At 42.2% G+C, this 26,902-nt stretch overlaps 2 protein-coding genes across 4 annotated transcripts in view; one reads left to right on the top strand and one right to left on the bottom strand.

Moving 5' to 3' along the window:
• Window positions 1-26,902, bottom strand: part of PFKFB3 (6-phosphofructo-2-kinase/fructose-2,6-biphosphatase 3) — a 952,670-nt gene that overhangs the window by 586,500 nt on the left and 339,268 nt on the right. The gene's annotated exons all lie outside the window — the stretch shown is intronic.
• Window positions 1-26,902, top strand: part of PRKCQ (protein kinase C theta) — a 185,928-nt gene that overhangs the window by 151,617 nt on the left and 7,409 nt on the right. For both annotated transcript variants that reach the window (XM_049626790.1, XM_049626789.1), the window contains exons 15-16: window positions 10,842-10,980; window positions 22,580-22,768. In XM_049626790.1, the coding sequence (XP_049482747.1) occupies window positions 10,842-10,980; window positions 22,580-22,768 (328 nt within the window). The remainder of the gene's footprint in view (window positions 1-10,841; window positions 10,981-22,579; window positions 22,769-26,902) is intronic.

Below are 26,902 nucleotides of genomic sequence, written 5' to 3'. Positions count from 1 at the left end.
TTAAAGAAGACCCTACAAGATGTTGCCTACAAGAGACTCACTTCAGATGTAAAAGACACACAGACAGAAAGTAAAGCGATGGAAAAGATAATCCATGCAAACGGAAGCAAAAAATAAGCTGTAGCAATATTTATATAAGACAAAATCAACTTTCAAACAAAGTCTGTAACAAGAGACAAAGGAGGGCATAATCATAAAGGGATTGATCCAACAAAAGAGCAATTGTAAATATGCATCCAACATAGAAACAACATATGAAGCAAATATTAACAGACATAAAGGGAGAAATTAACAGTAGTTCAATTACAGTAGGGGACTTTAACACCCCACTTAGAGCAACAGGAAGATCATCTAAGCAGAAAATCAACAAAGCAACAGTGACTTTGAATGACACGCTGGACCAGATGAACATAACAGATATGTTCAAAACATTTCATCCTAAAACAGAAGACAGAATGTCTTTCAAGTGCATATGGGACATTTTCCAGGATAGATCATGTGTTAGGCCACAAAACAAGATTCAATAAATTTAAGAATAGCAAAATCATATCAGACATATTTTCCAACCACAGCAGTATAAAACTAGAACTCAGAAGAAAAAAAAAAACTGGATAAAATACAAACACAGAGGCTAAACAACATGCTACCAAAAAAATAAATAAATAAATAGGTAAATGAAATCAAGAGGAAATTCACACTATCTGGAGACACATGAAACTGGAAACACAGTGATTCAAAAATCTTTGAGACACAGGAAACTGTTCTAAGGGAAAATTTATAATTTTTACTTCAAGAAAAAAGAAAAGTCTCAAAAAAATCTGAACTTAAACCTAACAGAACAAGAAAAAGAAGAATAAACAAAGCCCAAAGTTATAGAAAAAAAGGAAATAATAAAGTTTGGAGCAAAAGTAAATGAAATAGAGAAGAAAAAGTATTGAAAAGATCAATGAAACTAAGAGACAGATCTTTGAGAAGATAAACAAAATTGGCAAACTTTTAGCATAGTAATCACAAAAAAAAAAAAAAAAAAAAGAGGGAGAGGACCCAAATAAAAAATATCAGAAATGAAAGAGAAGTTACAATTGACACCACAGAAATATATAAAGGTTATAAGAGACTACTAAAAAAAAAAAAATCATATGCCAACAAATTGGAACAACCTAAAAGAAGTAGATAAATTCCTACAAACTTACAGTCTTCCAAAACTAACTCAAGAAGAAACAGAAAATCTGAACAAACTGATTACTAGTAACAAAATTGAATCAGTAATCCAAAAACACCCAACAAACAAAAGTCCAGAACCAGAGGACTCCAAATGTAAATTCTACCAAACATTTAAAGAAGGGTTTAACCCATTTACTTTTAAATTTTTTTTTACCGTTTATTTATTTTTGAGAGAGAGACAGTATGAGCAGGGATGGGCAGAGAGAGAGGGAGACGCAGAGTCCAAAGCAGGCTCCAGGCTCCAAGCTGCCAGCACAGAGCCCGATGCTGGGCTCAAACTCATGAACCGTGAGATCATGACCTGAACTTAAGTCGGACGCTTAACCGACTGAGCCACCCAGGTGCCCCTGGGTTTAACCCATTTAAAGAAGAGTTAATACTATCATTCTCAAGCTATTCCGAAAGAATGAACAAGAAGGAATGCTTCCAAATCCATTCTATGTGGCCAGCATTATCCTGATTCCAAAACCAGACAAAGACTACAAGAAGAAAAAATTACAGGCCAATATCCCTGATGAACATAGATCAAAAGTCCTCAACAAATTATTAGCAAATCAATTTTGACAATGCATTAAAAGGATCATCCACCATGATCAAGTAGGATTTATTCCAAGGACACAAGAACAGCTAAATAGCTGCTCATCAATGTGATACTCCACATTAACAAAATGAAAAATAAAAGTCATATCATCTTGGGGCACGTGGGTGGCTCAGTTGGTTACACATCCGACTTCAACTCGGGTCATGATCTCATGTCTCATGGGTTCAAGCCCCGCTTCGGGCTCTGTGCTGACAGCTCAGAGCCTGGAGCCTGCTTCGGATTCTGTGTCTCCCTCTCTCTGCCCCTCCCCCGCTTGTGCTCTGTCTCTCAAAAATGAATAAAAGTTAAAAAAAATTGTTTTTAAATCCTATCATCTCAATAAATGTAGCAAAAGCATTTGAGTAAAATTCAGTAGCCCTTCATGATAAAAACTCTCAACATGGATTTAGAGGGAACACACATCAACATAATAGAGGCCATATATGACAGACTCACAGCTAACATCATACTTAATGGTGAAAAACTGAGAGCCTTCCTTTGGAAATCAGGAACAGGACATGATGTCCACTCATGCCACTTTTATGCAACATAGTACTGGCAGTCCCAGCCATAGCAATCAGGGAAAACAAAAAGACATCCATATTGGTAAGAAATAATTAAAATGGTCATTCTTTGTACTTGACATGATACTATATATAGAAAACCTTGAAGACTCCAGAAAAAAAAACCTATTAGAATAAGTATAAATTCAGTAAAGTTGCAGGATACAAAATATACAGAATCTGCTGCATTTCTGTATACTAAACTATCAGAGAAACCAAGAAAACAATCCCATCTGCAATCACATCAAAAAGAATAGAATACTTAGGAAAAAACTTAGCTAAGGGTGTGAAAGACATGTACACTGAAAACTAACATACTGATGAAAAATTGAAGACAACACAAATAAAAGGAAAGATATTTGATACTCATGTTTTGGAAGAACACTGTTAAAATGTCCATATTACACAAAGATCTGTAGATTTGGTGCAATCCCTATCAAAATTCCAATGACATTTTTCACCAAACTAGAACAAAAAATTCCAAAATCTGTATGGAACCACAAAAGACCCCAAATGGCCAAAACATTCTTGAGAAAGAAAAACAAAGTTGGATATATCAAGTTTCCTGATTTCAAACTCTACTACAAAGCTATAGTAATCAAAACAGTATGGTATTAGCACAAAAGCAGACACACAGATCAGTGGAGTAGGATAGAGAGCACAGAAATAAGCCCATGTATGTATGGCCAATTAACCTATGACAAAGAAAGTAAGAACATAGGACAGTCTCTTCAATAACTGGTGTTAGGATAAATAGCTACATGCAAAAGAATGAAATTGGACCACTTTCTTACACCATACACAAAAATAAACTAAAAAATGGATTACATACTTGAATTTAATACCAGAAACTGTAAGTCTCCTAGGCAAAAATATAGGAAGTAATAAGGCTCATTGACCCCAGTCTTAATGATGTTTTTTAGATCTGACTCCAAAGGCAGGGGAAATAAAAGTAAAAAGAAACTTTTGGGACTATATCAAACTAAGAAGCTTTTTCACAGCGAGGAAACCATACCAAACCAAACAAAAATTTTTTGTGTTGTCTTCAATTTCTTTCATCAGAATGGATTACAGAATGGAAGAAGATATTTACAAATAATATATGCAATAAGGGGTTACTATCCAACATATATAAAGAACTCATACAACACCAAACATATAGTCTGATTAAAAATGAATAGAGGACATGAATATGCATTTTTACAAAGAACACATGGCCAGGAGACACACAAAATGGTGCTCAGCACCACTAATCATCAGGGAAACATAAATCTAAACCACAATGAAATATCACCTCACACCTGTCAGAATGGCTAGAATCAAAAAGAAAAAACATAACAAGTGTAGGCAAGGATATGAATAAAAGGGAACCCTTATTCACTGTTGGTGGGAATGTAAATTGATGCAGCCACTATGGAAAACAGTAGGAAAGTTCCTAAAATAATTAAAAATATAAATACCCCATCACCCAGTATTACTACTTTAGTATTTACCCAAAGAAAACAAAGGCACTAATTTGAGAAGTCATATGCATTAATATGTTTATTGCAGCATTATTCACAGTAGTCAAGCTATGGAAGCAACCCAGGTGTCCATCAAAAGATGAATGGATACAAAAGGTGTGGTGCATATATCTATATATATATATATATACACATATATACATATATACATATACATATGTGTATACACACATATATACATACACACACACACAAAATGTAATTATTACTCAGCCATAAAAAAGAATGAAATCTTGCCATTCACAACATGAATGGATCCAGAGGGTATTACACTAAGTGAAGTCAGACATAAAAAGACAAATAGCATATGATTTCACTTATATGTGGAATCTAAAAAACAAAACAGAAAAAGACTCATAAACAGAAGCAGATTCTTAAATACTGAGAACAGACTGCTGGTTGCCAGAGGATAGGACAGTGAAAGGATAGGAGAAACAGAGAGTAAGAGGTACAAACTTCCAGTTATAAAGTAAGTAAGTCATGGGGATGAAAAGTACAGCACAGGGAATAATATCGTGATAGTGTTGTATGTGACAGGTTGTGGCTACGCTGTGGAGACCATAGCATAAAGTATATAATTGTTGAATCACTGTGTTGTACACCTGAATACAATATTAAAAGAAAGGTTAAATGCTGACCCACACTGAGTGTTGACGACAGCAAACTGTGTATAATACAGGCCAGAAGCATCCCATCAGAGATGGCCAATACTGAGCAGCTTACAGGGTTGGCTGAAAATTCACTTTGGGAAACCTCTCCATTCCCAGAGGGCACAGTCAAGGGAAAGTTGCCATACTTAGAGCCACAGAACACAACTTTAGGGAAGGCTTGGAAGTCATCTTAAGCAGTCTCTTTGGCAACCTTTGGATACAATGGGCTTTGGGGTGGGGGGTGTCCATCTACAAAATAATGTATTAAACAACTGTTTTATACAATTCCTTAATCTCCAGGAAAATGAAAAATACCCATCAGAACACTGAAAACCCTGATCAGAATCTATGGTTTTTTCTGTTATCTGTAATGCCTGAAATATATATAAAATACATATCACTGGGGAACTCAGTAGCTTGTGCAGGATGGATGGATTGAAGGGAGAAAAAAGATTTGAGGGGGAGGGGGAGGGGGAGAGGGAGAGGGAGAGGGAGATCAGAGCTTAAAGGAACCTCGTGAGAGGAAAGCCCACATGCCCCAGTATAGTCTGTCTCTCCATAGCACAATGCTTTTTTTCTAGCATTTCGTCGTTAGTTGACAGAACAGAAAGGACCAACAGGGTCCTTTAATATCACAAATCGTACCCAGTAGAGGGCTCTTACTACATCCCTTAATGGGAAATCATGGTTTCTATGGCTTTTTATGCACCAATAAGAAAGAATATTGGGTTTATTTAGTAGTGTATTTGCTGAAGTTGTCGAGAATCCTTGAAAGACACCATCAAATAATTAAAGCTAAGGAGAAGTCATCTAGTAAGTACTGGAGAATGGGACTGTCTTGCATTATAAACCATTCGACTCCCCATTTGTAACTTTACTGACCTGAACTGTCCATTTGGCAACTGAATTAACAAGGGGCTTCTATTAATTTCCTTCTTCTGACCACTTGGGATTATGATTTCTGGGTTTGTTCACACACACACACACACACACACACACACACACACACAATTATATATATATTATATATATAAAACTATAGAAATTACCACAAACTTGATGGCTTAAACCAACAGGAGTTTATTCTCTCATAGTTCAGGGGTCAGAGGTCCAAAGTCAAGGTGCCAGCAGGGTTAGCCTACTTCCCAAGGCTCTCAAGCAGAATGCTTCCTTGCCCCTTCCAGCATCTCATAGCTCCAGGTGTTCCTTGGCTTTGGGGGGCATCCCTCCTGTCTGCCTCTGTGTTCACATGACCTTTTCTTCTCCCTGCACCTCTTTCGTCTTCCCTGTATGTCTCTTAGGAGGACACTTGACCCCCCGGAAAATCCAAGATGATCTCATTCCAAGATCCTTAATTTAGTTACATCTACAAAGACCCTTCTCCCAAAGAAGGTCTCATCCACAAGGTTCTAGGGGTTAGAATATGAACTTATCTTTTGGGGGCCACCATTCAATGCTCCACAGCTGGTGATGTAGACAGACTGACCCCTAAATGTACGGTTCTTCATTAAGCATTGCTGTGTACACAAAAGCTACCAAAGTCCCAATTCCTGGGTACCTAATGACGACACTTTCTGAGTTTTTATTGTGTATTTTTTTGGAGGTAAAGTAGAAGTGCATGACAAGACATAGGCACCACACTCTAACAAAAACAGTCCCAGTGAGTAAGATTCTAATTAAAGGTGTCAATAGGAAAGAAAATGGTAGCCTCAGAAGTGGGAGAGGGTTTGCCAAAAAAATAAATTCCTATCAGAAAGAGTTTTGGGTTTTTTTAGAGGAGGAGAAAGCCTTTGCAAATGGAAGAAGTGATTCCAGAAAAGGCACAGAAGCAGAAGGTCAAGGAGTAAACATTAAACATATGGGTCCAGCCTTATTGGAAAGGCTTTTGCTAAGCATCCACAAGAAATGAGGCCAAGCGATGTAGAGAAACAGGTGCCAACATCATTTACCACCTGCTGGTGTTATAAAAGTAGTGACACCTTAAAAGATGCCTCAGCCCTGGTTTGGGTTAAATGTAAAAAACAAGCAGCTGGAAAACACCCAGACATGGAAAGAGAAGAATCTAGAATCTCTGATCTTAGAACTATTAGAACTGAAAGGCTATATGAGGATAGCTGAGCAGTGGCAGCACTGGCCCAACCCATGTTTTTGAAGCCATTTACAAATGCTTTCACATGGGTTACCTCATTCTATGCTAACAAAGGTCCTGTGGGATAAAGAAGGCAGGCACCACTGTACCCCTTTGACAGATAAGCCACTGGAGGCTCAGAGGGGATGTAGCTTGGCTGAGCAACTTAGCAATAAAGCTGGGATTTGAAATACAGTTCTTCTGACACCCACCCTCTGCCTCTTGCAAATGGAAAAGCTTTGCTTATGTTGACCACACAACTGAATGAAAGGCTTCCACTGAATTCTATTATACCTGACGCGCTGCCCCTGGGGCACACAGGTGCTTACCAGAGCCACACCAGCTGATCTGGACTCCAAAGTTCCTTTCTGGGTGCCCTGGTATCCTATAAGGTGTACGTGAGGAGTAATTAGCTGACATGCCTGTGAACACTCTGGCCATTGGATTCTGTGGCAGGTGCAGTTATCCCTCCTCTGCCTCCACTCCTTACCCTCATGGAGGTCTGGCTCTGCGTGGACAACTTTTAGACTTTTCCCATTCTGACTTAATCTCTCAAAGCATCAATGACCTTTTCTCTCCCAACCCCTAACGCTTGGTTCACCTTAGAGGGTGGAATGAAAATCAAACATGATGCTCATTTTCCTATCCTGAGGCTCAGAGAACACTTATTTTTAGGAATGACTAAAATTCACCCTGAGTCACTGAAGACTCTGGCTCTCAGCAGGACCAATTCGATGAGAAAGACTGGGTCAGCTTGGTTTATGAGGATGTAGGAGAGAAGGCCTTGGTTTGCATCCAAACCAAGTTGGTTTACCCCACCTGTGAGCTGGGATAAATTGTGTAACCCTTAAGAGCCTGTTCTTTCAATCAGAAAAATATGAATAAAGATAGTAATTCCATATCAAAGGGCTGCTATGAGAATCAGATGATGAAGTGCATGTGAGAGCAAGAAAATCCAATGCAAGTATTACATACAATCTTCATCATCCTTAGAATTTGCATATAGCACTGCAGCTAGATGTCTGGTTCCCTAGTGATGACCCCCAAACCATCCTTCAGCCAAATTTCTAGGAACATGTGTATGTGGCTATAAATGATGCAAATAGGTTTCATGTAGCAGAAACCCAAAATGATACCAATATTGCATAGAGTGTGGATTAGAAAATGAATCTGCAACTGTAAGCATTAGGAGTAAAATATGACCCAGACCTGGATTTATTGGAATTCGTAAGTCACAGTGAAAGTGTACTTCATTAAAATAACGAACAGCAAGGCAGAAGAACAGCAAGGCAGAAGACCTAAGGAAAGACAGACATATTAGACAGACATATTCATCCTGATAATGAAAGTTATGACAGCATTTGAGTTAGGAGAGAGAAGCAGAACCTACATGGATATGAACATGAGATACATATTCACATGTCCTGGAGATACCCTGGCCACCCAGTCAGACAGGAACGGTCTATGATGCCCTGGTCATGGAGATTATGAACCAAGCTGGGCCAGATGGAAGAGGTCAATTCTGGGGACATCTGCTAATAGTGTCACTCCACCAAAACACAGCTGCAGCCCATGCTCACTCTCTCTGGCTGCTTTGCTCCAGCAGAAGGTGGAGAGAGCAATGGAAGAGAACAGATTCCTCAGGAGTTAATTGCAACAGATAATGCCTGGTGGGTGAGCCAGTCCCTGGTGGGTGATGGTTCCTTCAGCAAACATTTATTGAATGCTCTTTACATGCTCGCCTCCTGCCAAGGCTGTCACAGTATAGCACACAATACACATTTCTACCCTCCTGAACCTCACAGTTTAGCAAGAGGCACAGCAAATCATGATGGGAACTTTAGGCTGATGTGAATATTGATGACAAGCAATAAAAGATCACCCACAGTTTGGCTTAAGTGAAATCTCAGCCTCCTTGAGAAACTGGAACTAAGAAGGCAGACCCATCAGAGCCCAAAGGTACCTCTCTCATCACTGTGTCTCTTTGGGTTTACATAGCCTCTGTCTCTGCTCTTGGCCAAGCCCCTTCAGCTTTCTCCTTTACTAAGGCCATGCTAGAGGACATCCGTCAGCAGTCCTGATTACCGGTCACCCACCGAGACAGATTAGGGCCGCCTTCCCACAATCCCAACCTCCCCAAAGAGAAAACCTGAATCATCCAGTTGAGTCCAGTCACCTGAACTGAAGGAGACAGGGCTATTTGCAAGGCCCTTTGGGAGCAGAGTCTTTGAGAAGGGAATTTTAAGCCAATTCTCTAACAGGAGGTGCAGAAAAGAGTAAGCACAATAGCTGTTCCTATTCTCTCCCAAGTCACCTTCGCTAAGAAGGAAGACCGTGGTGGCCATCACCAACCACACATCCTAGACGTAGGTTTCAGAAAGTTCAGAAATTCGTGGGCAGAGGACATAAAGAAAAAGAAAACTGGGTATTCTATAACAAACTAGAAAAAAATTAAGTCATTGATGTCAAATGTTAGCATGTGGATGATCTTTTTAAAGTTTAATTTTGAGAAAGAGACAGAGACAGTGAGAGGGGGAGAGGCAGAGAGCGAGGGGGAGAGGGGGGGAATCCCAAGCAGGCTATGTACTGTCAGCACAGAGCCCAACATGGGACTCGAACTCATGAACCGTGAGATTGTGACCTGAGCCGAAACCAAGAGTCGGACGCTTAACCCACTGAGCCACCCAGGCACCCCACACTTGGATGATCTTTAAAAACATCAATTTCACAGGTACAGAATGAGAAAAAACGGGTATGATGGCAATTTGTATAGGAAAAGAAAAGATACCTGGAGGTTTTAGTTTATAGTAAGTTCACGGTTACCCGCTACTGTGACCAAGTATCAGAACCTAACAGGGCAGTGGCTGGGCCATAGTGGGGACGGGCAAGGGGGTCATGACAGAAGCCAGCAGTACCCCTGACATCTGCACCAACACATTTATACATCTGGAGGATACTGGTTCCAATCTAAGCACCAAATTTTAAGAAGGAAATTGATAAGTTCAGGTTATTTGGAGGGCAGGGGCCAGAATGCTGAAGTGTTCTGAAAACCAGGCCACATGAGGAACAAAAGTCTTAACTCAGTGAAGGAAAGACAAGACAAGAGTTGAGGTCACTTTCCAAATACTCAGAGTTATCATGGGTAAGAATATAAAGTGTTCTATGTATGATCACAAGTAGGCAAATCACAATTTGGCTTTTTTTTTTAATCTTATCAGCCACATTACCCTAAAAATGGAAGGGTACTTTACGAGGATATTGGTTCTCCAAGAAAAGAGGAATTTATTGACATGGTTTCTGGCATCAGATGGGTTCTAGTTCTAGAATTATTCTTAGTCAAGAGAAGCCTTCTTCAATTAGTCTTGGAATTAGATGCAGTATAATTTATCCACGAAGAAACAGATATACTTGGAAAATCGCATAAAGTGAGTTTTTCAGGCCTTTCTTCCCTCGTCATGAAAGTAAGGTGCTCGGATAAAGAGCCTCAGGTCTGTATCTTACCTTTGTGATCATACTGAACTGCACCCCTTGGTAAATCAGACAGAGGAATCAGCAGCAACCAATAATTCCCTTGAAGAGTCAATGCTATCTCTACTGCTATCTTGTACACAAGCAGGCAGGTGTATGCGTTGTGTGGTATTAAATACCACCTTTATGGCACATTCCCAACTACGAACCCCTAAAGACATTTATTTCACAACTAGCTGTCCTTTATATCCCAATATTGTTTCTTGAAGGCCCCTTAAAACTGAAGGATGCTACACTGGAGAGACTCCCCATCACCTACCCATTACATTATCCATTCCACCACCCATGCAGCCATCCACACATAGCTCCAGAGATGCACCAAGTGCTTTACTGGGCATGGGTGGGGGGACCAAAGTCTGTCAGTGCCAGTCCCAAGAAGACTGGCCTGGGCCAAGAAGGACTATTGGTGAAGTCCCAGAGCACGAGATGCTTGTCAAGGAGGAAAGACCTAGGAGACGGCAGTGAGCCCATGGGCAGAGCTGGAGACTGAAGAACAGGGCTGAAAGGGAGAGGAGGACCAGCAAGCATGTTCCCCTGATGACCTCAGGCTGTGATGTGACAAGTGACCTCCCCTCACGTGGCAATTCTATTTTAACAAAAAATGTATGTATCACCGTGAGATGTTGCTTTGCTTGTGTTTTCCAGAGATCTGAAGCTTGATAATATCCTGTTAGACAAAGATGGACACATCAAAATAGCAGACTTTGGAATGTGCAAGGAGAACATGTTAGGAGATGCCAAGACAAACACTTTCTGCGGGACCCCGGACTACATTGCCCCGGAGGTACGGATGTGCTGCGGGATGGGAGTGCGTGGGCGCCTGCCCAGCTCTACACATCCCTGGCCAAGTGCCACTGCTTCTTCCTGTCCCAAAAAATCAGAAGAGTTAAAGTAGTTTGTGTCAGTATTTGTATCTGTTTTTCTTAGTATTTCATGAATGCAGCCGCACACGGGGACTGTGTTATTACTGAATGGCAGAGGGGCGGGGGGGTGGTCTCCCATTCAACATGTCCTCCTCAGCTAGGACTCCTCCCCACCACAGACTCAAACTGTATTCACTCCACTCAGACCAAACAGAGGAAATGATGGGGAAGAACCAGGTGGACACTGAACAGGCTCAGAAGTATCCACCTGAATAAGTCAAGTGGTTTCATCTTGGGACTAGAAAAACCCGAACTGTGGTTTCCAAGCTGCCATTGTGTGACCTTGGAGAGATTGCTAGAGTCTAGTGACCCGCAACCCCTCTTCTGTCAAATGAGATATTTATGTCCCATGTTATTGTAAGTCTAAAATGGGCGAGCCTATGGAAGTTTAAAAAAAAAGAGAGAGAGAGGTATAGTTCTCATATTCTGAGCCCTTAGAAGAATGGCATTTGCTCAGAAGGCATTCATCATTCCTACTCTACCCATGTGCCCCCCTTGTTATGGAGTCCTCCCCAGCTGCCCACCTGAGGGAGGTTGGACACCCCCTTACCACCTGGACCTTCTTCATTGCTTTTTATCTCAATCTCCACGCACCAGTGAATAATTGCTCTAAAGTCAAGCGATCCACTTTTTTAAATCTCTGTACTATGGGGCACCTGGATGGCTCACTTAAGTGTCTGACTTTGGCTCAAGTCATGATCTCACCATCTCCGGGTTTGAGCCCCATGTCGGGCTCTGTGCTGACAGCTCGAAGCCTGGAGCCTGCTTCAGATTCTGTGTCTCCCTCTCCCTCTGCCCCTCCCCTACTTGTGCTCTCTCTCAAAAATAAACATTAAAAAAATTTTAAAAATTAAAATAAAATCTCTGTACTAGTTTGAAATCATTATAGATTCACAAGAAGTTGCAAAAATAGTACAGAAGTGTCACCGATATATACCCTCCACCCATTTCCCCCAGTGGCTACATCTCCTATAATTATGGCACACCAAAATCAGGGAATGGATATTGGTACAATGTGTGTCCAGTTCTGTGCCATGTGATCTCATGTGTAGATTCACTTTTCATAGATTCTTATTCACTTTTATATCCAATGACTGAGCACAGGGATTGGTGCATTAAGTTGCTAATACAACTTCCCCTCAGGTGGGAAGAATGAATGAATGACTATTAATAAATTCATAAAGGGGGATGGTGGTTTGATAGGGATGGACTTCTGATTTCCTGGGCAAAAAATTAGCACATCTGTCATCAAGAGCGTAATTGTGGTGCCCTGAGTTTAAGAAATATGTGGCTTTGTCCTGTGCTTATTTGGTATTTAATTTTGACTGAACCTTGTTTTTTTTTTCAATATATGAAATTTATTGTCAAATTGGTTTCCATACAACACCCAGTGCTCATCCCAAAAGGTGCCCTCCTCAATAGCCATCACCCACCTTCCCTTCCCTCCCACCCCCCATCAACCCTCAGTTTGTTCTCAGGTTTTTTTTGTTGTTTTTTTTAATGTTTATTTATTTTTGAGACAGAGAGAGACAGAGCATGAACAGGGGAGGAGCAGAGAGAGGGGGAGACACAATGTGAAGCAGGCTCCAGGCTCTGAGCCCGACGTGGGGCTCGAACTCACGGACTGTGAGATCGTGACCTGAGCCGAAGTCGGACGCTTAACCGACTGAGCCACCCAGGCACCCCTGTTCTCAGTTTTTAAGAGTCTCTTATGCTTTGGCTCTCTCCCACTCTAACCTCTTTTTTTTTTTCCTTCCCCTCCCCCATGGGTTCTGTTAAGTTTCTCAGAATCCACATAAGAGTGAAAACATATGGTATCTGTCTTTCTCTGATTGGCTTATTTCACTTAGCATCACACTCTCCAGTTCCATCCACGTTGCTACAAAGGGCCAGATTTCATTCTTTCTCATTGCCACGTAGTACTCCATTGTGTATATAAACCACAATTTCTTTATCCATTCATCAGTTGATGGACATTTAGGCTCTTTCCATCATTTGGCTATTGTTGAGAGTGCTGCTATAAACATTGGGGTACAAGTGCCCCTGTGCATCAGCACTCCTGTATCCCTTGGGTAAATCCCTAGCAGTGCTACTGCTGGGTCATAGGGTAGGTCTATTTTTAATTTTTTGAGGAACCTCCACACTGTTTTCCAGAGTGGCTGCACCAATTTGCATTCCTACCAACAGTGCAAGAGGGTTCCCATTTCTCCACATCCTCTCCAACATCTATAGTCTCCTGGGTGATATCTGAGTGTGGTTTTGATTTGTATTTCCCTGATGAGGAGTGGCGTTGAGCATCTTTTCATGTGCCTGTTGGCCATCCAGATGTCTTCTTTAGAGAAGTGTCTATTCATGTTTTCTGCCCATTTCTTCACTGGGTTATTTGTTTTTCGGGTGTGGAGTTTGGGGAGCTCTTTATAGATTTTGGATACTAGCCCTTTGTCCTATATGTCATTTGCAAATATCTTTTCCCATTCCGTTGGTTGCCTTTTACTTTTGTTGGTTGTTTCCTTTGCTGTGCAGAAGCTTTTTATCTTCATGAGGACCCAGTAGTTCACTTTTGCTTTTAATTCCCTTGTCTTTGGAGATGTGTCAAGTAAGAAGTTGCTACGACTGAGGTCAGAGAGGTCTTTTCCTGCTTTCTCCTCTAGGGTTTTGATGGTTTCCTGTCTCACATTCAGGTCCTTTGTCCATTTTGAGTTTATTTTTGTGAATGGTGTGAGAAAGTGTCTAGTTTCAACCTTCTGCATGTTGCTGTCCAGTTCTCCCAGCACCATTTGTTAAAGAGACTGTCTTTTTTCCATTGGATGTTCTTTCCTGCTTTGTCAAAGATTAGTTGGCCATACGTTTGTGGGTCTAGTTCTGGGGTTCCTATTCTATTCCATTGGTCTATGTGTCTGTTTTTGGGCCAATACCATGCTGTCTTGATGATTACAGCTTTGTAGTAGAGGCTAAAGTCTGGGATTATGATGCCTCCTGCTTTGGTCTTCTTCAAAATTACTTTGGCTACTCGGGGCCTTTTGTGGTTCCATATGAATTTTAGGATTGCTTGTTCTAGCTTCGAGAGGAATGCCGGTGCAATTTTGATTGGGATTGCATTGAATGTGTAGATAGCTTTGGGTAGTATTGACATTTTGACAATATTTATTCTTCCAATCCATGAGCATGGAATGTTTTTCCATTTCTTTATATCTTCTTCAATTTCCTTCATAAGCTTTCTATAGTTTTCAGCATACATATCTTTTACATCTTTGGTTAAATTTATCCCTAGGTATTTTATGCTCCTTGGTGCAATTGTGAATGGGATCCGTTTCTTTATTTGTCTTTCTGTTGCTTCATTATTAGTGTATAAGAATGCAACTGATTTCTGTACACTGATTTTGTAACCTGCAACTTTGCTAAATTCATGTATCAGTTCTAGCAGACTTCTGGTGGAGTCTATCGGATTTTCCATGTATAATATGTCATCTGCAAAAAGTGAAAGCTTAACTTCATCTTTGCCAATTTTGATGCCTTTGATTTCCTTTTGTTGTCTGATTGCTGATGCTAGAACTTCCAACACTATGTTAAACAACAGCGGTGAGACATCCATAAACACCCCTGTCATGTTCCTGATCTCAGGGAAAAAACTCTCAGTTTTTCCCCATTGAGGATGATGTTAGCTGTGGGCTTTTCATAAATGGCTTTTATGATGTTTAAGTATGTTCCTTCTATCCCGACTTTCTCGAGGGTTTTTATTAAGAAAGGGTGCTGAATTTTGTCAAATGCCTTTTCTGCATCGATTGACAGGATCATATGGTTCTTATCTTTTCTTTTATTAATGTGATGTATCACGTTGGTTGATTTGCAAATGTTGAACCAGCCCTGCATCCCAGGAATGAATCCCACTTGATCATGGAGAATAATTTTTTTATATGCTGTTGAATTCGATTTGCTAGTATCTTATTGAGAATTTTTGCATCCATATTCATCGGGGATATTGGCCTGTAGTTCTCTTTTTTTTACTGGGTCTCTGTCTGGTTTAGGAATCAAAGTAATACTGGCTTCATAGAATGAGTCTGGAAGTTTTCCTTCCCTTTCTATTTCTTGGAATAGCTTGAGAAGGATAGGTATTATCTCTGCTTTAAATGTCTGGTAGAACTCCCCTGGGAAGCCATCTGGTCCTGGATTCTTATTTGTTGGGAGATTTTTGATAACTGATTCAATTTCTTCGCTCGTTATGGGTCTGTTCAAGTTTCGATTTCCTCCCGATTGAGTTTTGGAAGCGTGTGGGTGTTTAGGAATTTGTCCATTTCTTCCAGGTTGTCCAGTTTGTTGCCATATAATTTTTCATAGTATTCCCTGATAATTGCTTGTATCTCTGAGGGATTGGTTTTAATAATTCCATTTTCATTCATGATTTTATCTATTTGGGTCATCTCCCTTTTCTTTTTGAGAAGCCTGGCTAGAGGTTTATCAATTTTGTTTATTTTTTCAAAAAACCAACTCTTGGTTTCATTGATCTGCTCTACAGTTTTTTTAGATTCTATATTGTTTATTTCTGGTCTGATCTTTATTATTTCTCTTCTTCTGCTGGGTTTAGGCTGTCTTTGCTGTTCTGCTTCTATTTCCTTTAGGTGTGCTGTTAGATTTTGTATTTGGGATTTTTCTTGTTTCTTGAGATAGGCCTGGATTGCAATGTATTTTCCTCTCAGGACTGCCTTCGCTGCGTCCCAAAGCGTTTGGATTGTTGTATTTTCATTTTCGTTTGTTTCCATATATTTTTTAATTTCTTCTCTAATTTCCTGGTTGACCCACTCATTCGTTAGTAGGGTGTTCTTTAACCTACATGCTTTTGGAGGTTTTCCAGACTTTTTCCTGTGGTTGATTTCAAGCTTCATAGCATTGTGGTCTGAAAGTATGCATGGTATGATCTCAATTCTTGTATACTTATGAAGGGCTGTTTTGTGACCCAGTATGTGATCTATCTTGGAGAATGTTCCATGTGCACTCGAGAAGAAAGTATATTCTGTTGCTTTGGGATGCAGAGTTCTAAATATATCTGTCAAGTCCATGTGATCCAATGTATCATTCAGGGCCCTTGTTTCTTTATTGACCGTGTGTCTAGATGATCTATCCATTTCTGTAAGTGGAGTGTTAAAGTCCCCTGCAATTACCACATTCTTATCAATAAGGTTGCTTATGTTTGTCAGTAATTGTTTTATGTATTTGGGGGCTCCCGTATTCGGCACATAGACATTTATAATTGTTAGCTCTTCCTGATGGATAGACCCTGTAATTATTATATAATGCCCTTCTTCATCTCTTGTTACAGCCTTTAATTTAAAGTCTAGTTTGTCTGATATAAGTATGGCTACACCAGCTTTCTTTTGGCTTCCAGTAGCATGATAAATAGTTCTCCATCCCCTCACTTTCAATCTGAAGGTGTCCTCAGGTCTAAAATGAGTCTCTTGTAGACAGCAAATAGATGGGTCTTGTTTTTGTATCCATTCTGGTACCCTATGTCTGACTGAACCTTGTTTAAATGCAAGACTGGCCACTGGTCAACCAGAAATTATGGCCTTTGACTTTCCTGTCTGCTTCTGCATCTTCCAGAATTTAGTGTTAGCGACTGACTTCTCTCTCTGCATCTTCTGTCTCTCACTTTCCACCATGCTGTCTTCTTACTATACATTCTCCATGAGCAATAATTAATTTAAGACTATGGTTATAACTCCAAGGTCAATATGGCCAGCCCAAACTTCTTGCTTCTGCGGTCACAGGCCATTCAAACATAACAGGTCTCCAACTCACTTTCTCTGTTGAACCTGCTCCGCCCACCACCCCCTTTCCCTTCATCTCTTTCTTAGTAAATCACACACTCATCCACCTACTAACCTCACCAGAAATCCAGAGTAATTGAGTTTTCTTTCTTTCCTTCTTACCCTTCCCCTATCCAAACACCAAGAAGTTCTAGATATAGCCCTCAGAGACATCTATTCTTTCCCCTCCCCGATCTTGTGACTGCATTAAGAATCACCCTTGATTATTCCTTGATTCTCTAAGTGAGTCCCTTTGGTTGGACCCCCAATGCTTCTCCAGTTCCTTCCCCCACTTCCTCCGCTACCCTACTCCAGGCCCTGAGCAGCTCTTGTCTGGACGCTGGGGACACCCTCTGGCTTTCCTCTCTGTCACCATCCAACTGCCAGTTTACCTTCTACATAGTTCCAAATTTTTGTAAGAGATGCTCCCTCATTAGTTAAAAAAAAAAAAAAAAAGCATCCTCAGTATATGTATATTGTATATGAATCTCACACACTATTGCCAACTAATATAGTCTGTATATTATAAAATATGCATATAGAAGGATACAGTCAGGTTGAAATTAAAACAAAATATACAATTTTTTAAAAAAAATTTAAATATTTTTGAAAGAGAGAGAGCATGAGCAGGGAAGGAGCAGAGAGAGAGAGAGAGAGAGGGAGACACAGGATCCGAAGCAGGCTCCAGGCTCTCAGTGGCCAGCACAGAGCCCGACACAAGGCTTGAACTCATGAACTGTGAGATCATGACCTGAGCCAAAGTCAGACACTTAACTGACTGAGCCACCCAGCACCCCTGCAATTATTTTAAGTAACTAAATTTTATTCTGTTTATTGATAGTTTATGCTTTGTTCAAATAATGAGATTAAATAACTTAAGATCTTGGTTGAACACTCTAGGACTCATATTCAAAGGTCTGATTAGCTTTTTACTTCTTGGTTTCACTGGCCATCATAGCTGGAAAGGATAGCTCACAAAGGCACAGTATCACTTAGACTTTACAATACGTATTTTAGGCAAGGTTCGTTGTTGACAATGGAGGTTGTAATTCAAATCATTCCGTAATTCAAAACAAGGTCTTTGATACATCTGACCTTTTTTTAGCTAAGTTCTTGTCATAACTAATGATACTCTTTTAGCTTCCTTATAATGTAGGTGACCAAGAACTTGTACTGAGAGCAAGAGAGACCTCTCTGCTGCCATTTTCTTATGTGTTTGCATCTGTCTCTCAAAAATAAACTTAAAAAAATATTAAAATTTTTTTTTAACGTTTATTTATTTTTGAGACAGAGAGAGACAGAGCATGAACGGGGGAGGGTCAGAAAGAGGGAGACACAGAATCCGAAACAGGCTCCAGGCCCTGAGCTGTCAGCACAGAGCCCGACGTGGGGCTCGAACTCACGGGCCGCGAGATCATGACCTGAGCCGAAGTCGGCCGCTTAACCGACTGAGCCACCCAGGCGCCCCTAAAAAAATATTTAAAAAAAAAAGTTGTGCTCTCCTGCCTCTGAGGCTTAATAATTTAACTTTCCCTTATTGTGTTTCTAAGTATATGCTGCTTAGTACTGGTTTTATATGTATTCGGTTGTTATCTCTAGGGAAGGGACTCTGTGGCAAACAGAAAGCCAGTGAGACCAGGCAAGTCATTAGAAACACACAGGAGCACAGAGCAGGACAAGGGCCATGGAGCCCACCTGGCAGATGCCAGTATCTCTTGATGGGAGAACCCGAATTACAGAAGTAAATGCACTTCAGAGTGGCCTCAGGAATGACGCACAAAAATACAGACCGCACTCCCCACAGCCAGGGAATGTCCCCACTCCATGTCTCCTAAGACATGAAACTCAATGGCTCCCTGTGTCTTCCAGTTGTAGGACCAAGGGTCTAACATGTAACCGGAGGTCCAAGCCCGTTTTGACAAGACTAGGGAAACAGTTAAACACCCTACTCGCTAAGCCACTTAGTAATTCCATGTGGGATTCCAATACATGGAAGCAGCTCCCTGGAGAGACCAGGAGTCACTTGGGGACCAACACTATAAAGGGACTGGCTGGTCACCTAGTAAACTATGACCACACACCAACACAGTGAGCTTTACAGAGATGTAACTCACTAGCTCTACCAGGAAGATGCAGTTGCCGATGATAACTTTCACCGTTGGAGAGAGAGACTCTGACATAAAGTGGCAACGTCTTTAGTATCTGAATTATTTGAGTAAAGATGGGGGGAGGGAACAGGACAAAAGAGGATGAGGCCATATGAAGGCAGCAGGGGCTGAAACAAGGGCACCTGGGTGGTTCAGTCAGTTAAGCATCCAACTCTTGATTTTGGCTCAGGTCATGATCTCACAGTTTGTGAGATCGAGCCCTGTTGGGATCTGTGCTACGGAATCTGTTTGGGACACTCACGCACTCGCTCTCTCTCTCTCTCTCTCTCTCTCTCTCTCTCTGTTTCATTGCCTCTCCCCTGCTCATTCTCTCTCTCTCAAAATAAATATTTTTAAAAAGGCAGCAGGGGTTGAGACAGAAAAAGGGGCTGCTTCAGCCAGTGTTTCCCTACCAGTTTCTTTAGAAATGTAGACAGTGTGAGCATGACCTTGTTAGGTTGAGATTTAATCCATGGGACATTAAAGATAAAAGGAACATTATGTAGCAAAAATCTCCCAAGGAGCAGGGTTCAGAACATAGCTTCAGCTCCCTAACTAGATCTTAAATAAGACAGCAACCTCCTGAAGTCCAATCCCTGTCCTTTATTAAACAGGGGTCCCAGGACCTACCTCAGGAATTCTTATAAATAAGACACAGATACCTAACACGTGTCAGCATACTTCTGCAAATTTTCTGTTCAGGCAATGTCACTCTGCATTTTCCTTCTTCCTAACTTACGAGGAATTCTTTATGAACATCACCTAGCACTAGAAGACTTAATTTCCACCACAGCTGTCTCCTGTCCTCCAAATTTCTTTTCATCTGTCCTTCCAAATGAAGTTTAGAAAGACAGGATGCTCAGAGCAGTTTCTGGTTGCTTTGGGCTCCCCCTTGTGACAGAACTTGGGAATTGTGTGTGAACCAGTCCCCATTTGAGGCAAATTCACCTAAACTGAGATTTGTGTGTGTGTGTGTGTGTGTGTGTGTGTGTGTGTGTGTGTGTGTACATCTTTATCACTCTCTCTGTATCTACTTTTAAACTTTTCCCTAAGGAATAATCCATCTTCTCTAAACTTTGAAGTTAACTTTATTAAGGATACTGGCTAGCAGTTGTATGCTGGAAGTCAGTGGCAGATTGCAAAATTCTGTTTGCAACTTGATCTTTATTTTCACCAACGGGTGCCAGTTGATCAAGATGGATAGTTATCGTAGAACATGCAGTCATTTCCATAGGACAAAGCCCTGCATGTTCCCTGCTTTTCACTGGATTCGCACAATAACCCAGTAGTAAGTCAGCCAGATGTTATCACCGCTTTTTTTTTTTTTTTTAACAAATGAGACCCAGAGAGGGTGAAGGAATCCGCCCCAAACTATACATTAGGGGGACTAAGCCAGAAGTAGAACCCACAACATTTTGTATGGCCATCACGGGTTCGTTGTGGTTTATCAACTCTTGTGTTGGGAGACACTTCCACCATATTCCCGAGCCTCAGACCACACGTAGCTCATTCCCCAAGGACAGACCTGGAGTGGGGTGGCGTTCAGAGACAGCAGACATGCACACTAGCCCACTGTATCAAAGGATCACCAGCATCAAGACATGCAGCTTTACTAGAAACGCTAGAATGTCTAGAATGTAACATCGTTTTTCTTTCCTAAGGCCACCATTGCTGCAACTGTACCATATATTCCACAGGCCCACGTAAGAAGACATTCCATTTCAAATGGAGACCGCTAATAGTAAAATGACCTGTGTGTTTATGTGTATGTGCTCACACACAGGGGACTGAGCTAGGTCTTAAAATGCAGCCAGCGTGGAAACGATGGCCATCCCCACAGGGTCCCAGCCTCGCTTTTTAATTTAGCGCTTCAATACTATCCTCACTTCTCCATTTTGGTAATAAAGCATCTTGTCCCCACCCCCATCCTGGGAGCAGCAGGCATGAGACACAAGGGTTTTCTTGTCTTCGCCATTTAACAAATTGTTATTGTGTTCCTACTAGGTACTGGTTTTCATTGTAAAATATACATACCATGAAATATACTATCTAACCATTCTAAGAGTGTTATTCAGTCGTGTTAAGTATATTCGCATTGTTGTGCAACGAATCTCTGGAATTTTTTTTTTTAATCAGGCACAACTGAAACTCTATAGCCATTAAACAACCACCCATTTTCCCCAAACCCTCAGCAACCACTGTCCCACTTTCTGTCCTTATAAATCAGACACCTCTAGGGACCTCATACAAGTGAATTCATACAGTATTTGTCTTTTCAAGTCTGGCTTCTTTCATTTGGCACAATGTCCTCAAGGTTTATCTAGGTTGGATCACGTGTCAGGATTTCATTCTGTTTTAAGGCTGAATAATATTCCGCTGTATGTATAGACCACATCGCTTATCCATTCAGCCACTGATGGACCTCACGCATGGCATTGGAAAATGTCACAGCTTGGTTTGCTAGGATGACAAGAGTCACAGGTACACTCTCTACCTTTCAACATTCAACAAGGAAGCCACTGAAAGCCCAGAATACAGTCTTTTCTGCCAGGAGAGTAGATGGATGAAAGGGTAGAAATCTTTTTAAAATGTTAGGTGGAGGGCGCCTGGGTGGCTCAGTTGGTTAAGCATCCAACTCTGGGTTTCAACTTAGGTCATGATCTCGTGGTTTGTGAGTGTGAGGCCCCCCCCACCCCACCCTGGTCAGGCTCTGTGCTGACAGTGCAGAGCCTGCTTGATTCTCTCCCCTACCCCTTTCTCTGCCTCTCCCCTGCTTAATCTTTTTTAGAAAAATAAAAGTTAGGTGAGATCCCAGACTTTAAATCCACTTCCCTAAAGGACAGACCAGACCAGTTCTACTCAAAGCACTGCTGTTAAGCTGCACATCACTCTAAGAGAGAGAATTTCTGAAACTGAAGTCTGCTATCCTGGTCTCTCTCAGCACACTCACTAATTCTGACTCTGTAATGGCGACCACAGATGGGACACCTTAGTTGTACAACTGTGGCCAGAGAGGCTTTACAGGATGGATTTAGGGAGATGACCTCTTTGGAGGTGTGATTACCTACTGAAAGTTTATGCAAAGTCTCAGGACAGACTTCAGTAAAACACGTGGGTTTGGTTTAGTCACAGAACAGCATACACACACACACACACACACACACACACACACACACACACACACACACCAGCTTTCTTAGGTCTGAATCAACTACCCAAGTCCTCACATCACAGGTGGGAAAATGAAGGCTAACGGCACAGGCCAGTGGTTGCTCTTAAGGCCACAGGGGAAGGAGACATTAAAACCAAAAACTGTTTGCTCAGTTTGGGCACTGTTCACTCATTTCTGCCGTCAGCATCTCAAAAGCTACAGTTTTCAGTGTGATCGGTGTTAAAACCACATACTGTCATCGCCATCGACTATTTACTAAGTGGCCTTGAAAAGTTCAAGCAGGGTTTTCGCTCATCCACCTCGTGTTCATTAATTATGCCTCTGCCTCTTGGTCACACAGATCTTGCTGGGCCAGAAATACAACCATTCTGTTGACTGGTGGTCCTTCGGTGTTCTCCTCTATGAGATGCTGATTGGGCAGTCACCTTTCCACGGGCAAGATGAAGAGGAGCTTTTCCACTCCATCCGCATGGACAATCCCTTTTACCCCCGATGGCTTGAGAAAGAGGCGAAGGATCTTTTGGTGAAGGTAAGAAGTGAAGCCAAGGAGACTCTGTAGAATTAGCATTGGGTATTCTGATTGGTTCTCCCATTCATTTCTAGGTTCTGATTTATACGTGGTAAACAATAGTCATCTTCAACTGGATTTAAATGGGATTCTCACCATGTATTTCAACTGAGGCACCAGTAGGATGGACGTTAGATACCAAAATGAGAAGATAAACGTTCATGTGCCTGGTTTACATAAGAAATGCCCAGGAACCAGTTCCATGACTCTTGAAACCCTTACTTTGAGAGGAAATTGGCCCACTGACAAGCCCAGTTTGTAGCTTAAAACTCAGCCTTTGGTTTCCCATCATGCCCATTAAGCCTACTCAGGCCAGTTCATCTTCCCCTTCCCACCTGGACAGAATGCACAACTCTTCAGCCAAACACAAACCTCACATCACCCCTAGGCCATAAAACACGGTCTCAGTTGAGAAGGTAAAACTCTTCAGCCCGTGAAAGAAGTCAGCAAGTCAACCAGATCTCTAAAGCCAAGACTTTTAATCCCTCTTCTCTGGTCAGATTCAGGGCTGGTGGCCACTCACTTTGGGAGAAGGGAATGTGGTCATGTTGTGGCCAACTGTGTCCTGTTCTCTTCCTCTCCAGCTCTTGGGTCTCTGCTGCAGACCAGACCAGGTTAAAAGCAGGGGAGGACAGAGGAGTAAGAAGGAGAAACCGTTGTTCTTTAATGGCTGGGTGGCTTCATGCTTGGAGTCTGGTGGTTTGTGAAAGCCAGAACTTCTGTGAGACATCCTAGTAGGTCTTTTGGAAGTAAGAACTGGTCACCGGGGATGTTTTTGGCCAAAGCCCTTGACACACAGGCCATTTGTTTAGTCCGTTCCCTGGCCTAGATTCTATACCAGACTCCATTTCACAGCATTCCATCTCACAGAGACCCTCACTGCTCACTGCCTGAGAGGGCCCCTTCAGCAGTATTTAAAATGCTGCAGATCACATCCCCTTCCCATGTCCACTGGAAACACTGATGCATCTTTCACCCTGTAACTCAGAATTCAGACTGTCACCATCCCTGCAGAATTCGCCATCAAAGCAAGACTCACACCCCGGTCCACGACGGTCCAGGCTCAGGGGAGAACTGAGTGTGTTACAGATGGAAACCGGGCTCTAAGAATCACTTGCCATGAACCAGGAGCTCCCAGGGAAAGCCAATGAAGAGACCTAAGCAGCACCTGAGAGCCATCATTAAAGATTGGGGTTATAGGCAGAGTCCTGGTTTCCTTCTGTTGAGGACGCAAATTAACACCCACAGCGTGAGTACAAAAAATAAGTCACAGTAGTGCAACATGCTCTTACATATAATGACAACGACCAGCACTCACTGAGCTGTCCCAGCAACTTTTTGGATCAAGGAGATACACCGAGGTGATCAGGAAGCGAACAAATCTAAAAAAAGTGGACCAAGAACACAGGTGTTTTGAATTTGGGCATCTCCTATCTCAGCTGGCTTTAAAAATCATTTAGGAAAATAATTTTCAGTCTTGCTGTCTTTATATTGAAAGGGGGGGAGCAAAGAGTAAGACCTTTCAACATTAGAAGCTCTCGGTGGATTTTAAGCGTTTTTTTTAACATTTATTTATTTTTGAGAGAGAGAGAGAGCGCGTGCATGAGCAGGGGAGGGGCAGAGACAGAGGGAGACCCAGAATCCGAAGCAGGCTCCAGGCTCTGAGCTGTCAGCACAGAGCCCGACGCGGGGCTTGAACCCACAAACAGTGAGATCATGACCCAAGCCGAAGTTGGATGCTTAACTGACTGAGCCACCCAGGCGCCCCAGTGGATTTTAAATCTAAAAACAATTACCAGGCCCATCTTGTTTCACAAGTCTACTTTTTTCTCATGAACTACCTGGATTTAAAGGGCACCCACTTCTCCTGCTCTAATATGACCGGCAACTTGTCCAGAGTCTGAGATGCTGAGGCAACTGCATTGCAAGTCTGAGCCACTTCAACTCAGCTTTCTGTTTCTGTTATCCAAAGAAAGCACAAACCTAGAAAACTCTCGGAATGACCCATTAAACACACTTCCAATGACTGAACAACACACCTATAAAATGAAAGCTGATTTCAAAATTAACCAGTTAAGAAGATGACAACAGTAAAAATTATCAGGATTGGGATGGAAGCAGTGTTGCTTTACGCAAAGGCAAGTTGAGACATTGTTACAGTTGCTGCTTGGGTTGTACACGGACTGGACACGTGGGCTCAAGGTGAGGTATGATTAGTTGGCTCCAGCTGCTGTAACAAAATATCACAGACTGAGGGGCTCACCCAACAAATTTACTTACAGTTCCGGAGGCTGGGAGTCCAAAGGCAAGGTCCAGCAAGGTCGGTTTCTGGCGAAGGCTTTCTTCCTGCCTTGCAGACAGGTGCCTCCTTGCCGCATCTTCACTCACACACGGGCGAAGAGCTCTCTGCTGTTTCCTCTTATAAGGACTCTAATCCTATTGGATCGGGCTCCCACCCACATGACCTCATTTAACCGTAATTACTTGTTTCCTGCAAGTTCACTCGCATGGGGGGCAGGGCTTCGATGTGTGACTTTTGAGGGGACACGCTTCAGTCTCGTAGTGTGGGGGTGCACTGAAAAGGCCTGGGCCAACGAAACCCCCCAGAAGGGAATAAGGAAACAGCTCGGGGGCTGCCTGGAGGCGATCCACCTTTACCCCTTGATGTTCCGCGAAAGCTCAACAGCTATGCTTCCAAACCCAGTGCCGCCTCGGGATGTGGGGGGGGCTCACGGCCAGGAGGGAGGGTGAAGGAGTCACGGGGCCAGGTGGAGTTCATCAGAAGTAAATGCTGGAAGTGACGGTTTTTCACAGGAGAGAGAGACGGTGTGGGAAGAAGGAGCAGTTCCAGGTAGAGAGGAAAGATGACAAGACACATACAAGGAATATTACTCAGCAAGAAAAAGGAAGGAACGGTTATCGATCTACAAAACAACCTGGGTGGATCGCAAGGGTGTTGTGCGGAGTGAAAAAAGGCCAGTCTCCAAGGGTCACATACTGTGAGTCCACTTGTGTAACCTTCTCCAAAGGGCAGCGTGGAGATGGAAATCAGATTAGTGGCAGTGGGGGCTGGGGAGAGTGGAGGCAGGACAGCGACTGTAGAGGGGGATCCCAAGGGACAGCTTTCTGTTGACAGGACGGGTCTGTACCTTGTGTGCACGGCGGTTACCCAAATCTATGCATGGGATAAAATGACAGAGAACTAGACACACACATTGTATCAATGCTGGCCTCCTGCTTTTGGTGTCGTTCCATAATTATAAAAGACGTAGGCATTAGGGGAAGCTAGGTGACAGGGACACAGGACACCTGTACTAGCTTTTAACATCCTGTGAATTGATATGTATGGACTGAATGTGCCGGCCCCAAATCCTATGTTGAAGCCCTAACCCCCAAAATGATGAGGCCTTTGGGACATAATGAGGCAGAGATGACATAATCGGGGTGGGGTCACCACAGTGGATGAGTGCCCTTATAAAAAGAGGAAGAGAGAGCTATCCCCCCCTCCAAGTGCATGCACCAGAGGAAGGCCATATGAGGACACAGCAAGAAGGCGGCCACCTACCCGCCAAAAAGAGGGTCCTCGCCAGAAAGTGCCCACACAGGCACCTTGATCTTGGACTTCCAGACTCCAGAACTGTGAAAAATAAATGTCTGTTGTTTAAGGCACCACTCAGTCCGTGTCATTTTGTCGTAGCAGCCCAAGAAGACTAAGACGCTGTGATTGTTTCAAAATAAGAAGTTTAAGAACAAAATAAAATCTAAGGGTTAATGCCAGCAAATACCAAAACCAAAATCATGTGCACTTTCAATAGCAGGAAAAAGATTTGCTAGAAGAATAGGAAATAAATCTGGCTGAACAGAGCAGAAACCAAGACAAGTAAGAATAAAAAGTGGGAGAGAGTGGGACTCGTTGGTGAAAGAGGTCTTAGATCCACGTGGAGGAGACCGGGCTTATCCTTTCCCATAGGTGTTGGTAAAAATTCCATCTCCTTGCCCCACAAGGAAGGTAGTCCTCTGCCATGTTCTAGAAGTAAGGCTGATAAAAATTAGTTTCCTCGTGCAATTTGCTGACAAGAACACGGCTTCTAGTTC

Source organism: Panthera uncia, chromosome B4, assembly GCF_023721935.1.
Source record: "Panthera uncia isolate 11264 chromosome B4, Puncia_PCG_1.0, whole genome shotgun sequence".
Taxonomy (NCBI): domain Eukaryota; kingdom Metazoa; phylum Chordata; class Mammalia; order Carnivora; family Felidae; genus Panthera; species Panthera uncia.
The sequence above is the reverse complement of the archived record's forward strand: the minus strand, read 5'-3'. Positions and strand labels throughout refer to the sequence as shown.